The 15477-nt window shown below is 39.0% G+C and overlaps 1 protein-coding gene and 1 non-coding gene across 2 annotated transcripts; both read right to left on the minus strand.

The window, feature by feature from the left end:
- Positions 1-1576: 1576 nt before the first annotated feature.
- LOC136216223 (small nucleolar RNA R71) lies at positions 1577-1683 on the minus strand. The gene has a single exon (XR_010683215.1). It is a non-coding gene; the product is annotated as a small nucleolar RNA R71 (small nucleolar RNA).
- Positions 1684-9422: 7739 nt separating this feature from the next.
- On the minus strand, positions 9423-12957 carry LOC136202726 (uncharacterized). Its single transcript, XM_065993540.1, has 6 exons — positions 12736-12957; positions 11855-11918; positions 10787-11351; positions 10432-10502; positions 10114-10177; positions 9423-9942 (listed from the first exon to the last, which is right to left on the minus strand). The coding sequence occupies exons 3-4, from the start codon at positions 11285-11287 to the stop codon at positions 10485-10487; spliced, it is 519 nt and encodes a 172-aa protein (XP_065849612.1). The 5' UTR covers positions 11288-11351; positions 11855-11918; positions 12736-12957; the 3' UTR covers positions 9423-9942; positions 10114-10177; positions 10432-10484.
- Between the last annotated feature and the right edge of the window lie 2520 nt (positions 12958-15477).

The following is a 15477-nucleotide window of genomic DNA, read 5'->3' on the forward strand; positions in this document are numbered from 1 at the left end:
CTTTTCCTTTTTTTGTTCTTCTCTTTTTCTTTCCTTGTATTAGTTTTTATTATTTTTGATTTACTTCGATTATAACAGTTCTTTAGCTTCTTGAAGATTGAAATAGGAGAGTCCTCTCCTAATTTGTAATCAGAATCAGACGAAATCGGGTTTTATATTCCTAATTCCTTATTCTGTCTCTTACTTTTTGCTTATTTGAATTAATGATGATTCAGGCTTATAATGCGTGGTATAATTGCTTGTTTAGTTTAACTATGAACTAATCCCTAACCAGTCTGGGATGGGGATGATTTCATTGCATAACCATGTATGATTAGGGATTTAGTTTACTGGATTGTTTCCAATTGATTAGATTATGCGAGCTTAATGTCTTAGATTTGTCAGGGATAGGATGATTGCTAGAATGAGATTCGATGATAATCAACTAGCCTGACATAGCAGAACCTAATGCCTTGAGTCTGAAAAATTTAGGATTGCAGATAGGTAGTTACCTGACCAAGGAACTACCTAATCCGAATTAGCATAATCTGACCTCGCTAGAGACCACTAGGAGTGCGGGCTAGTGGCTGGGCTACGGCTTTAGCCTTAATCACCACAGACCTTAATGCTTTGCATGCCCTAGGTTATATGCCTAATCAAGCCGTCAACCAAATGCATGTGATTAGACTACAGGAGATTGACAATCTCCACGTGGTTAATTAGGTGGTTACCGTCAATTATCATTATGATATGAAACTAAATCCCAGTAACTCATACATGGGATCCAATTAAGGGAATCCCCATCTTAGATTGTTTCATCAATTAATTCGAATTCTTCCCTATCAAACGCTTTTATCTTTTATTTTAGAAAATTTGCCTCTTTAATCACTCCACCACATATTCAACCTTCCGAACAATTGTGTGCCTACCTTGGGCCGACTAGTTGTGATAAATAGTCCTTGTGGTTTGATCCTGTGCTTAGCACTGTATTACTTGCTGCGATAGGATACACTTGTCCTATTAACCACTATATAATTTACGAGCATCAAGTTTTTGGCGCCGTTGCCGGGGACTATTTTTGTTTATAACTAGTTTACTTTTGGTGATAGGTTTATATAATTGTTTGGAATTCCAAAAACCGAGGTTCTGGGAATTACTCATCATTGCATCTTGATTCTTAAGCTGATATTGTTCTTGCAGGACGTAAAAGGGGGACACAGTGGCCGAAGATCCGTCGGTCATGGAGTTGTTGAGGGCAAAGCGGCCTATAAGCACCTCTGGCATCCTCGATCCGACAATAACAGCAATGTCATTTGAAATCAGACCAACAATGATTTAGATGATCCAGAACTCGGGACAGTTCAGTGGGGATTACTACGAAGATCCTAACTCACATCTTGACAAATTCATGGAATACTTCAGCACTTTTAAGTGCGAAGACGTCACATCTGAACAGATCTTCCAGAAGCTGTTTAGATTTTCTCTAGAAGAAGAAGCTGCAGAATGGCTACAATCCATTGAGCCAGGGTCTCTCACTGACTGGGACACTATAGTATCAGCGTTTCTAGCAAAGTACTTCCCTCCGTCAAAGACTGCACAATTCAGAAGCGACATCACCTCGTTTAGGCAGTCCGACAGTGAGAACTTGCATCTAGCCTGGGAGAGGTTCCAGAAGTTGTTAAGACGGTGCCCCCACCATGGTTACCAGCGGTACCAGCTTGTTGACATATTCTACTCAGGGATATCTCCTGTCAGCCGTGCCTTTCTGGATGCAGCAGCGGGAGGAAATCTATTCAACAAGACTGCAGTTCAAGCGTACAATCTGATGAAAGAATTAGCTGAACGAAGTGCATGTTGGCAAGTTGAGAAGCCGGCTCCAAGAAGAGGCACAACAGCCGAAGAGTTCCCCGGAATATTTTCAGAATCAAATCATCAAATAGCAGCGCTTACAGAAAAAGTAGATCTGCTGGGGACTCACCTGAAATCACCAGAACCAGTAGCAAGCTGTGAGGTTTGCAGCGGAGGGCACAAGAACGTGGAGTGCCCGATGGTACTTGAACAGATCCATTATCTAAAATAGTATGGGTCGAATAGCACACTTTGGCAGCAGGATAGACACCGAGGATCAGATTCTGAGACTGAATCGGAGAGAAGTATAGATGTCCTGAGAGAGAGCCTGAGTGCCATAGAAGGAAGGTTGGCACACAATGAAGCTTTCTGCCAAAGGCTTCAAACACAGGTCAGTAAATTGGTAGAAGAGGAAGCACGAGCAATCACGCTTAGGAGCAGAACACAGGTAAGCGCACCAGACTTTGTGCCTCAGCAAGACAAGGCTTCAGACCCCATTCCTGGTAATATCTCTACCCCGTCTGCTCCACAGGTAAGTGTTTCTGATCCAACTCCGATTACTGAAATTGATGTACCACCAACACAGGTTACCTTGCCTTATCCTACTTCTGGGAGAGCTAAGTTAGACAAGGATTATTCCAAAATTTTAAATGTGTTTAAGAAAATCGAGATTAACCTCCCATTTCTTGAACTTCTTGAGAATATGCCTGTGTATGGAAAATTTTTAAAAGACCTGATCTCTAAAAAGAGAAAATTAGGAGATCATGAGACTGTAATGCTAAGCCAGGAATGTTCTGCCATGCTAACAAATCCGTTACCTAAAAAATCTAAAGATCCTGGTAGTTTTAGCATTCCCTGTACAATAGGCAAGGTTCATTTTAAACGTGCTTTATGTGATCTTGGTGCAAGCATAAATCTTATGACGTTGTCTGTTTATAGGAAATTAGGAATGGGAGACCCAAAGCCTACGTCAGTCACCATTCAGTTGGCTGACAGGTCTATAAGGCGTCCGGTTGGAGCGGTGGAAGACCTTTTGGTCAAGGTAGATCAGTTCATCTTCCCAGTTGACTTCGTGATCATGGACATTGAAGAAGATGATCAAGTCCCGATCTTGTTAGGGAGGCCTTTTCTCGCCACTGGACGAACACTGATTGATGTTGAGGGAGGCAAACTGATTCTCAGGCTTCAAAACGAGGAAGTTGAATTCAACATTCTAAAATCTATGAAATTTCCTGTTGATGATGAATGTTGTAATTTTCTGAGCGTAACTGACTCTTTGGTTGAGAATGTTTTCCAGGAAACTGAAGAACGGAACCTGAGTATTGAACTAGATGAGGAGCCATTGGATTTGGAGACCGAGGGAGAAGGTAAAGAGGGTTGTCATTGGGCCCAGCACGATGAACTCCTGGACAGAGGAACCAAGACAAGACCTAAGACCTCGATTGAAGAACCACCAACCCTCGATCTCAAACCCTTACCTGCCCATTTAAAATATGTGTTCTTGGAACCTCCGTTACACTTACCTGTGATTATTTCGGCTGAACTTACAAGTCCTGAGGAAGATCGCTTGGTGGAGGTGCTGAGGAAGCACAATGGAGCGTTTGGATGGCAAATGTCTGACATCAAGGGAATCAGCCCGTCTCTCTGTGAACACCGGCTCTATATGGAGGATAAGGTGAAGCCGACTGCTCAACCACAGAGAAGACTCAACCCAAAAATGAAGGAAGTAGTGAAGGCTGAGGTAATTAAGTTGCTTGATGCAGGGATGATCTATCCAATCTCTGACAGCCAGTGGGTGAGTCCCGTGCATATGGTGCCGAAGAAGGGGGGGCACAAGAGTGACATTGAATGAGAAGAATGAACTAATCCCGGTGCGGAAAACTACCGGGTGGCGAATGTGCGTGGACTACAGGAAATTAAACGACGCCACCAAGAAGGATCATTTCCCTCTTCCGTTCATTGATCCAATGCTTGAACGCATGGCAGGTAAGTTTTTCTTCTGTTGTGTGGATGGGTATTCGGGCTACATGCAAATATCAGTGGATCCTGACGATCAGGAAAAGACCACTTTCACTTGCCCTTTTGGGACATTTGCATATAGACGGATGCCCTTTGGGTTGTGCAATGCACCTGCTACGTTTCAGAGGTGTATGACAGCTATATTTTCTGATATGATAGAAAAATTCATGGAGGTCTTTATGGATGATTTTTCTGTTTTTGGTACTACTTTTGATAGCTGTTTGCATAACTTGGGATTAATGCTGCAAAGATGTGAGGAAACTGACCTAGTCCTAAACTGGGAAAAGTGTCAGTTTATGGTCACTGAGTGTATAGTTTTAGGGCATAAGGTATCACGAAAAGGGATTGAGGTAGACCCTGCTAAAGTTGAGGTGATCGAAAAACTACCTCCCCCTTCTAGTGTCAAAGCAGTTAGGAGTTTTTTAGGCCACGCTGGTTTTTATAGGCGCTTTATTAAGGATTTTTCTAAAATTGCCAGGCCTATGACCCAATTGTTGCTGAAGGATGCCAATTTTGTTTTCACACCTGAATGTCTTGAATCTTTTAACACTTTAAAAGACAAATTGATTAAAGCTCCCATAATGGTTAGTCCCAACTGGGATTTACCATTCGAGCTAATGTGTGATGCCAGTGACACAGCTGTAGGTGCATGCTTAGGTAAAAAAGTGTATAAAATTTGCCGACCAATTTCATATGCTAGTAGAACTCTGAATGACGCTCAATTAAATTATACCACCACAGAAAAAGAGTTATTAGCTGTGATTTTTACACTTGACAAGTTTCGTTCATATTTGGCGCTTTCAAAAGTTATTGTTTACACTGACCATGCTGCATTGAGGTATTTGTTTTCAAAACAGGATGCCAAACCTAGACTCCTTAGGTGGATTCTATTACTGTAGGAGTTTGATCTGGAGATACGAGATAAGAAGGGAGTTGAAAATGTGGTTGCTGATCATCTTTCTAGATTGGAACAAGAGGAGGTGGATACAGACACCGATGCAGACATCCAGGAGACATTTCCCGACGAGCACTTACTGTCAATTAGACATGTCCCTTGGTTTGCCGATTTTGCTAATTTCCTTGTAGGAAAGCTGATCCCTCCAGACCTCTCTTACCAGCAGAGGAGGAAGTTCCTGCACGACGCAAAGCAGTACCTCTGGGATGATCCCTACCTATTCAAGGTTTGTGGCGACAACATCATCCGTCCTTGCATTCTGTCATTCTAAAGAGGTAGGTGGCCACCATGACGCGGACAGAACTGCAGCTAAGGTACTCCAGAGTGGGTTCTATTGGCCCACAATCTTCCATGACGCTTTTAATTTTGTTAAAAACTGTGATAAGTGTCAACGAACTGGTAACATTTCACAGAGACATGCCATGCCTATGAAACCAATTTTAGTCTGTGAAATCTTTGATGTTTGGGGGATAGACTTTATGGGACCTTTCCCGAAGTCGTTCAATAATGAGTACATCCTTGTAGCCGTGGACTACGTTTCTAAATGGGTGGAGGTTGTAGCCCTACCTAGTAATGATGCGCGGGCTGTCATCCGATTCTTGCAAAAGAATATCTTCACACGGTTTGGCACCCCCCGCACCATTATTAGCGATGGCGGGTCTCATTTTTGTAACCAAGCTCTTAAACAGGTCCTGCATAAATACGGGGTCACTCATAAAGTGGCTACCCCGTATCATCCCCAGACCAGTGGTCAAGTTGAAGTGTCAAATAGAGAGATCAAAACCATTCTTGAAAAAACAGTAAATTCCTCTAGGCATAATTGGTCACTCAAATTAGATGATGCCTTGTGGGCATATAGGACAGCGTTCAAAACACCAATTAGCATGTCCCCATTCAGGCTAGTTTACGGTAAGGCATGTCATCTCTCTGTAGAACTCGAACATAAAGCCTACTGGGCTACCCATTTTCTAAACTTTGATACACGAGTTGCAGGTGAGAAACGGTTATTGCAGCTTGATGCCCTGGAAGAGTTCAGGCTCAGTGCCTATGAGAATTCACAGATCTACAAGGAGAGGACGAAAAGATGGCATGACAAGAGAATAATCAAACGCCACTTTGAGGTAGGGGATAAGGTTTTACAGTACAACTCCAGGCAGCGATTATTCCCTAGTAAGCTGAAGTCGAGGTGGTATGGACCGTTTGAGGTCACCCAGTTATTCTCCTCCGGAGAAGTCGAGATCACAGACGGCCACAATGCACCTTTCAAGGTCAACGGGCAGCGTCTGAAAATTTATGAAGATAACTTGGGCGTAGTGGAAACACTGCGTTACATAGAGGCCCCCTGAGGGAGTTTTTCCTATCCTATCTCTTTTCTTTCACTTACTGTTCAATTTCATAAATATGCATCTTTTGGAATTAAATGCATGATTTAGTGTGGGGGAGGAGGCAATAGGATAGGACATTTTTTACATGTACCAATTGCATGTTTTATGCCACTATTTGTATTTGTGTTTTGCGGCATGTTTAGCTTTTGCTTTCAATATTTTGCTTTCAGTAGTTAGAAATAAAAAGAATCTTAGGCAGTTGATTTTTGATGCATCTAGCAATCCTGACATTACAGTTGAAATTGTGCTTTGAAAGTCTGAAAGCTCAGTTGAAATCGATGCATGCAAGCAAAAACTTGTGAACAACATTTGAGTCTCCAAAGAGTGTTATTTAACTAAGATTGACATGGAACATTTCGTTATGTGAGGCTAGGATTGTTGCAAATAACCCCTAAATTGTGAGCTAGAGCCTAAAGGTCAATATTTTAGACTCATTTTTAGGAACAATCGATCTCTTAGGTGTGGGATTACAGTTATTGTCATTATGCTCATAGGAATTGCATCCAATACTGGTTGAATATTGTGTTATAATTGAACTTGAAATGATTAGGCAATCTAGGTTTAGCCCTTTGTGAACTTAGCCTATTCTTTGATTAGCCAAAATCCCTTACCAATTCCACTAGATAAGCCCCTTTGAGCCTTATTTACCCATTTTCTTTGATCAACCTTGTTACAAGCCCTTAGCCTTCCTAAATACCCTTTCTCACCCAAGTTAATTGACTCAATTTCGGTTAGAAAATCCTTAGGCACACATCCTTCAAATTTCCATTAGCTACCATTGAAAGGTTGTAATTCTAAATAGAAGAAGTAACCAATTCAAATTGACCATTTGTCCCTCTATCTCAAAAGAAAAGAAAAGAAATATTTATGGTTCAAAATTGAACCGGATAAATTATAGAGGAAATGATAAAAGGCATTCTTTAATTACTTCCCAAACTGAAATAAATCAACCTTGAGCTTCTATCTCGCATATAGCGGGAAAAGTGCCAATTTTTGCAAAAAAATATTCCAGCTAGTTGATTCATTAACTTTTACCTAAATTCCCTTTTTCCTAACCCCAAACCTTAGCCTATGTTACAACCCTTTGAAGACCTATAACCTTGTTTGATTGTGATGCGTAATTTTGACTGGATGGATGATGCAATTCCAACGTGACCATTTTGTGCAATAGACTGTAGAGCGTTCGCCAAATTCATATTTCACCCAAACACTTGAGTGCAAGAGCGACCACCTGTGAGCTAGCAATCGTAGTCTTCGCCTTTTCGTTTTCGCAAAGTGTTGGTTGATAAAACTAATTAATCAGTTTTGGAGATTTATCTGAGGTTCACTTTGTTTTTAATTGTAACTTGAGTAGTCTGAGACCGTATAGATGATAAAAGTGCAGTGGATCTTTATCTGTGTACGGGAGCTATTTGTTGAGTTTTCGTTGCCTTTGATTCTTTCTTGCTTGCGGACAAGCAAGATTCAAGTGTGGGGGGGTTGATAGCTCCCATTTATATAGGGTTTTTAGGATTGTTTTAGCTCGTTTTTGCTTTATTTCCATTCAATTTCAGTATCATTTTGCTATCTTTCAGTTAAAATCAGTAATTTCCATTATTTATGGCATTTTTTGTATTTTCAGGCGTTTTGGGACTGTTTGAGCATTTTCGAACCAGACCCGTGCCTTGTGGAGCACCTCCGGACAATTCAGGGACCGTCGGAGCAAATTTCAGAAGTCCAGGGACCAAAATAAAGAAAAACCGGACTCAGCCCCAATTTAGTGCATGTCTCGCCGAGACAGTGCCTGTCTCGTCGAGACAGGCCCTCGTCTCGTCGAGACACTGCCCGTCTCGATGAGACGAGGCAGGCCGATATTTCCCAAAGGGAACCATCGCGTGGTGTCTCGACAAGACGCCTAGTGTCTCGTCGAGACACCCTCTTGTCTCGTCGAGACACCTCTTGTCTCGACGAGACGAAACGCTGGGAAGCAATTTCCCAGCGTTTTCTCACTCCCTATGCGCGAATTTCAACCTGCAAAATGCCCAAACTACCCCTAACTAAGCCTGCACTATAAATAGAACAGGATGTCATCTTTGTTAGGTTACTTCCTTTTCCTTTTTTTGTTCTTCTCTTTTTCTTTCCTTGTATTAGTTTTTATTATTTTTGATTTACTTCGATTGTAACAGTTCTTTAGCTTCTTGAAGATTGAAATAGGAGAGTCCTCTCCTAATTTGTAATCAGAATCAGACGAAATCGGGTTTTATATTCCTAATTCCTTATTCTGTCTCTTACTTTTTGCTTATTTGAATTAATGATGATTCAGGCTTATAATGCGTGGTATAATTGCTTGTTTAGTTTAACTATGAACTAATCCCTAACCAATCTGGGATGGGGATGATTTGATTGCATAACCATGTATGATTAGGGATTTAGTTTACTGGATTGTTTCCAATTGATTAGATTATGCGAGCTTAATGTCTTAGATTTGTCAGGGATAGGATGATTGCTAGAATGAGATTCGATGATAATCAACTAGCCTGACATAGCAGAACCTAATGCCTTGAGTCTGACAAATTTAGGATTGCAGATAGGTAGTTACCTGACCAAGGAACTACCTAATCCGAATTAGCATAATCTGACCTCGCTAGATACCACTAGGAGTGCGGGCTAGTGGCTGGGCTACGGCTTTAGCCTTAATCACCAAAGACCCTAATGCTTTGCATGCCCTAGGTTATATGCCTAATCAAGCCGTCAACCAAATGCATGTGATTAGACTACAGGAGATTGACAATCTCCATGTGGTTAATTAGGTGGTTACCGTCAATTATCATTATGATATGAAACTAAATCCCAGTAACTCATACATGGGATCCAATTAAGGGAATCCCCATCTTAGATTGTTTCATCAATTAATTCGAATTCTTCCCTGTCAAACGCTTTTATCTTTTATTTTAGAAAATTTGCCTCTTTAATCACTCCACCACATATTCAACCTTCCGAACAATTGTGTGCCTACCTTGGGCCGACTAGTTGTGATAAATAGTCCTTGTGGTTCGATCCTGTGCTTAGCACTGTATTACTTGCTGCGATAGGATACACTTGTCCTATTAACCGCTATATAATTTACGAGCATCACCTTCCTCACGCGCGACACAAAATATTGATATTTTTTAAAAAAAAATTTACAAAATTTTCCAGCACCTAGCATAAAATTTTATAATCAAAATTTACTTGATTCTACATGATATTATAGAACATACACATAAAACTACAAGTACCATACATATTCAAAATATAATCACAACTTAATTTGTTCAAGAAATAGTTGCATATATAACAATTAATTCAAAGTAAAATCCCTTGGTCAGCAATTTCTTTCCTGAAGACTTGAGACTTTATGGCCTTGATGCTCTTAGAGGAGCTTCTCGACCCAGATTGAAAACTAGATCGAGACTTGGCAGAACCACCAAAACCACCAAACCGACCCCCAAAAAAAATGGAAAACATGTCATTCAGGCCAAAACCGAATGAATTTTGGGCACCTGAACCACCAAAGGAAAATGAAAATGATTTGGAATCTTCCTGGCCCCCCATATTTTGCCATGCATCTGGTCTGAAGCTTAACTGAGTCTGTCCCTGTCCACCACTTGTGAAATAACTATAGCCACTCTGATCACCAGGAGAGCCAGCACCAAACCCAGGGTTGCCTTTCTCATCTCCATATAGGTCGTAGGTCGTAATTCTTCCTCTTCTCTTCGTCTGATAGAATCTCATATGCTGATGAGACAGGAAAAAACAAAAGTAAATACCTTAACTAGAAAATTGCATTCTGTTCAGAAAAGAAACAACAAACCAATTTCTTATTGATATAATAATTGAATTATGAACAAACATAGCCACCTTAGTTAATTATGGAATCTGCTCACTGCACCAAAAAACCTAACTTACCTCGAGAAGTAGATCTCTTTTCCTCAACACCAACCCGGCATCCATTAATCATGATGGGAGAAGCCTAAAATACAATGAAAAAACGCCTCAATTGAAGACCTTATGAACATAATTCAATAGGGAAAAGAAATAGTGCAAGGTAAACTCGAAAAGCAAACATAGAACACAATTATGGAATTAAGGGAATGACAATAATACTGTTAAAGCTGGCATTTTGAACAAAAGCCTAAAGTATCCATGTGTGTCATTTAAACAACATCAACACTAGAAAACAAAGGGAATGACAATAATAAAAGAAAAAGGTTCAGATTTCTGTACCTTCCAAGTTGTCAATTGAACAGAAGGGTAGTCCTTTCGAATCTTACCCTTGACTAAGCCAAATGGTCGTCCTGCAATAATAGGCAAAAGCTTTTAGACAAGATATGAAATCACACCGTCATCTTTTTGCCTTTAACATCATGTTATTTGCTCAGCATTTTGTAGAATCGTTGATCTTCAAATATGCTAAATTAGTCGATGTTTTGATGACTTATGACACAATATGGACAAAGACATCCTAATAGTGATCACTATCCGATTCAACAATATTACAAGGAGGAAATAAATTACATGTGACACAAGGAAAGATTGTAAGAAGAAGAAGAAACAAAATTCTTCAGTTTTTGCATATTACCACAAAGCAAGGAAGGAGTGCTCTTGGATTTAAAAGATAAAGCTCCTCAATATTTGAGTAAAGACCAACTTTTCCTGCTAATGAATCAAAACCAATTTGGCCTGATATTTCCTGTATATTCTCCAATGGCCTATGAACTCTTCCTGCTATTACTCTGCATACTATTAATGCTTTTCTAACACTTTCTTCTTCTTCTTCCCCAATTACTTCTATTGATTCAAATGCTCTTCCACTTGTTGATGTTGTAAAAACTCCAATTCCTCCTTTAAGTTCCTTCTTTGCTGAGAATCCGTTTTTGATGATTCGACATACACAACATCTGTCTGATATGCATAATCTAGAGGAGCCATTTAGGCCGAGAGAGCATGAAACTGTGGTGCCGTAGAACCTTAAGAGCTCGTTTCCGTCGGCAATGCACCGGGGATGTTTCTTTGGGAGTTTGCTGGCTTTTATTTTGACCATTTCTCTGTATTCTTCGAATCTAGCTAGAGTTTTCTGCATATTGTGAACTTTTCATACTCTTTCAATTCGACCACAGTGATTTTCGCCCTTCAACCAGCTTGTTCTGCATATGATTTCAAGATCAGACACATACATACCACTCAAAAACAATAAAATCATACATAGAGGTTGAAGGTGCTCCTCATATCACACATCTTTTTATTTTTGCCGAATTCAAAGCAAATGAGGCAAGATCCCAATCAGAACACAAACTCTAGAGACCGTTGACATATGCTAGCGAAATTAATCATGCAATTTGTGATTCAAAAATCGGGGTTTTGACCTTGTGGATCATATTTAGCAGCAAAAGAGACCGCAAAAGAATTTAGGACCTAAATTATTCTAAATTATTCTATTGATACATGTACAAAACTATGCCTGGCATATATGAAGGGTTGTTTAATAACACGAAATGACAAAATACAGGTCAAAACCCTTAGCTGTATAGATTACAATCTAAGAACTCGGAAAACTGTACAAAGCAAGGTCAACGCTTACTTAACGAACAAACACAGCCACCTTAGTTAATTATGGAATCTGCTCACTGCACCAAAAAACCTAACTTACCTCGAGAAGTAGATCTCTTTTACTCAACACCAACCCGGCATCCATTAATCATGATGGGAGAAGCCTAAAATACAATGAAAAAACGCCTCAATCGAAGACCTTATGAACATAATTCAATAGGGAAAAGAAATAGTGCAAGGTAAACTGGAAAAGCAAACATAGAACACAATTAGTTTTAGCCAAACTATAATAACTTTCCAAATTATTCTATATAGCTAATCATTAAATTCCTTGTTTATTTAAGTTTATGACTTGTAGAAGTTCCAGAAGCATAAGGCAGGAAAAGATCATCTCTACAACTTTCTTTGGTGGATCATTACAGAAGCCAATTGACAACAAATGGCAAACACCATGACAAAGAAGTTCTATCTCTGAAATCGTGCAAATGAGAAGAAGAAGCTTTTAGAAGTGCTTGGTCCCTCAGAAGCACCTAAGCACTTTTCAACAGTCAATTCACACAAACTGTGTTTATATAACGGTAGTTGGAATCACATAGCCAATATTCTCAGCGTCATCAGATCTGTACACCTAAAGGAAGTGTCTCAAGAAGAGATAATAAGGAAAGGGAAAATCAATGCCTGAGAATCCAAAAGGCATACAGTTTCATAAGATTCCATCCCAATCCATAAGCCATTTAACAGCAATTTCAACAATGGTCCAGAAAAAATCCCCAAATTCACCAAGTAAGCCAAGAGCAACCATAGAGGAATCGAAGTTATTAGAAGAGGACAGTGGAATTTTTACAGGTAAAAGAAAAGAAACCATTAACAGAAGAACAGAAACCATTAACAGAAATCGTTAACAGAAGAATATAAATCATTAACAGAAGAACAGAAACCATAAACAAGAACAGAAATCATTAATAGAAGAGAAATTTTCACAAATTTGTGAAGCTATGCAGTAGGAGGCGTTGAAGTTGTCTGATAGGAGGCTTTGAGGTGGCACAAGCCTTGCCATGGCGGAAGAAATGTAAGGCGGCCGACCGTATAGGGCAGAAAGGAGGTGGCGACAGTCGATGGGGAAGAAGAAAACAAACAAAAAGAAATCGTAATTTTTGGGTCTGATTTTTAGGGTTCATTTTTTTCTGGCTTTGAGGTGGCGGCTGTTTTATTTAGCGTTTTTCTTTTTTTCTATTAAGTTTTTTAGATTGAAAAAATATGTTTCATGGTTTACATTTTTTTTAATTTCATATCATTTTAATAAATTGTATAAATATGTAACAAATTTGTTAATCTATCAATATTTTTTTTGTAAATTTACTTTTTTATATTTAAAAAATTATAATTAAAATTAATATTATACCAATTATTAATTAATAGTTTTATATTAATTAAATTATTTTTTATTTTTAGTTAATTTATATGGAATAAGTTTTTAAGTTTATATGTAAGTACATACTATTTGATTTTCATCCTTTAGTATTTTAATAAATATGAAGAAAAAATAATTATATTCAATAGTAGTTCGTATTAGTTGTGTCGCACTTTTAAAAAGGAGCGACACAAAGATAACACACTCATTGTGTCACTTTGTTAAAGGCGCGTCACAAGCTTGCACTTGTGTCACACTGTAAGACAGGCGATACAAGAAGTAACTCGTTTGTGACGCACGCTCTTAAAGCATGACACAAGTGATGACACAAAATACTTAGTTGTGTCGCGTTTACAGAACGCGCGACACTAGTTACTCTGTTGTGTCGCTTTATCTTCAAGCGCGACACAAGTGAGCATTTCTGTACTAGTGAGTCCACCTACGAGTCCTTATATAAGCCATCCTTTTAGAATACTTCAACCTTATCGGTTTGGTCTGGTCAATGCATATAGGACATGCATTGTACCCTTTAACAATGCTCCCTGATAAGTTCCCATAAGCGGGAAAATCGTTAATAGTCCACAACAAGACCCCTCTCAACCTAAAGTATTCTCCTCTCACTGCATCATACACCCGATCAATTCCATCATCCCACAAGACTTTTAGGTCATCTATTAAAGGCTGCAAGTACACATCAATATCATTTCCAGGCTGCTTGGGTCCGGAAATTAACAAAGTTAACATCATCTACTTTCGTTTCATACATAGCCATGGCGGAAGGTTATAAACAACCATTATGACTGGCCAACACGAGTAGGTGCTGCTAAGATTGCCAAATGGGTTAAAACCATCTGAAGATAGTCCTATCCTAAGGTTCCTAGGTTCACTACCAAAATCTGACCACTTAGTGTCAATCATTTGCCAAGTTGGGGAATCAGCTGGATGTCTCATCAATCCATCCTTTTTCCTACCAGTCGAGTGCCAAGTAAGTTCCTTAGCGGTAACTGTGGACTGAAACATTCTTCTAAACCTTAGGATTGGTGGAAAATACCATAAAGTCTTAGCAGCTACCCCTACCTTCTATGTATTATCCCTAGCTAGTTTCCACCTAGAGACATTACATGATGGACATCGAGTAGCACCCTTATTAACATCTCTATACAAAATGCAGTCATTTGGATATGCATCAATCTTCTCATATTTCATCCCTAAAGCATGAAGAGTTTTTTTGGCCTCATTGGCAGACATTGGCATTTCATTCCCATCAGGAAGTAGGGTGTGAAACAACAATAAAATGTCAGTATAACAAGACTCGGTCAGACCATGTTTAGCTTTCAGATTAAAGGTTTGTAGTAAACCATTCATCTTGGCGGATTTAGTACAACCAGGATACAAAGGCTTGTCTCCATCATGAACGAAATGCATAAATTCATCTGACTCTACTGAGCACCCATCTTCTTCTAAGTCTCTTCCTAAGTCATGGTTCATTTCAACTGTTTCAGAACTCTCACCTATATGATTTGAGTCTGCAATAGAACACTCACTATGCCATACCCAAGTTGTATATGTTTTCATAATTCCATTACAGATTAAATGATCCTTAATAAAGTCAATACTACCACCTCTGAGGTTACAACATTTGACACAAGGACAGAAAATATAGTTTGAGTTTGTAGCATTAGCAGTTGCAAACTTCAGAAACTCTTGTAAGCCTATTCTAAACTGTAGTGATCTCCTATCAGCCACCATCCATGATTTATCCATCTTGAACAAACATAATCTATAATCAGTTGTATTCTAACTAATAATTAACAATAAACACATACATTGACAAACATAAAACAGCAGAGAAACCCAAAATGTATATGAAAATGTATCTGCAAGACTATAAACCCATCATCAAAAGTACATTAAAGAATCATCTCCAAAGTAAACACAACATCAAAAGTACATGAAAGAATCATCCAAAGTAAACCCAACATCAAAAGTACATGAAAGAACCATCCAAAGTAAACCCAGCATCAAAAGTACATGAAAGAATCATCCAAATAGAACAGCATTGCCAAAAAACCAGATAAACACAAAAAAAAACTAGATATACTAAAACCACATAAAACCCTTATTTCAGAATGTCGATACCTAATTTTAAGCAAACAAACTTCGAATTATAGAAAGAATATGCAGTAGATTAAGTCAAAACTAAGATGCAGATAGTCTAATAATTTCAAGAACAATCGTCATAAACATAGCGTAATGTGTTAAATAAACCCTAAAATGAACCTTACCGAGATGAAGAATTAACGAGTTAGAAG

This window comes from Euphorbia lathyris, chromosome 1 (assembly GCF_963576675.1).
Source record: "Euphorbia lathyris chromosome 1, ddEupLath1.1, whole genome shotgun sequence".
Lineage (NCBI taxonomy): Eukaryota > Viridiplantae > Streptophyta > Magnoliopsida > Malpighiales > Euphorbiaceae > Euphorbia > Euphorbia lathyris.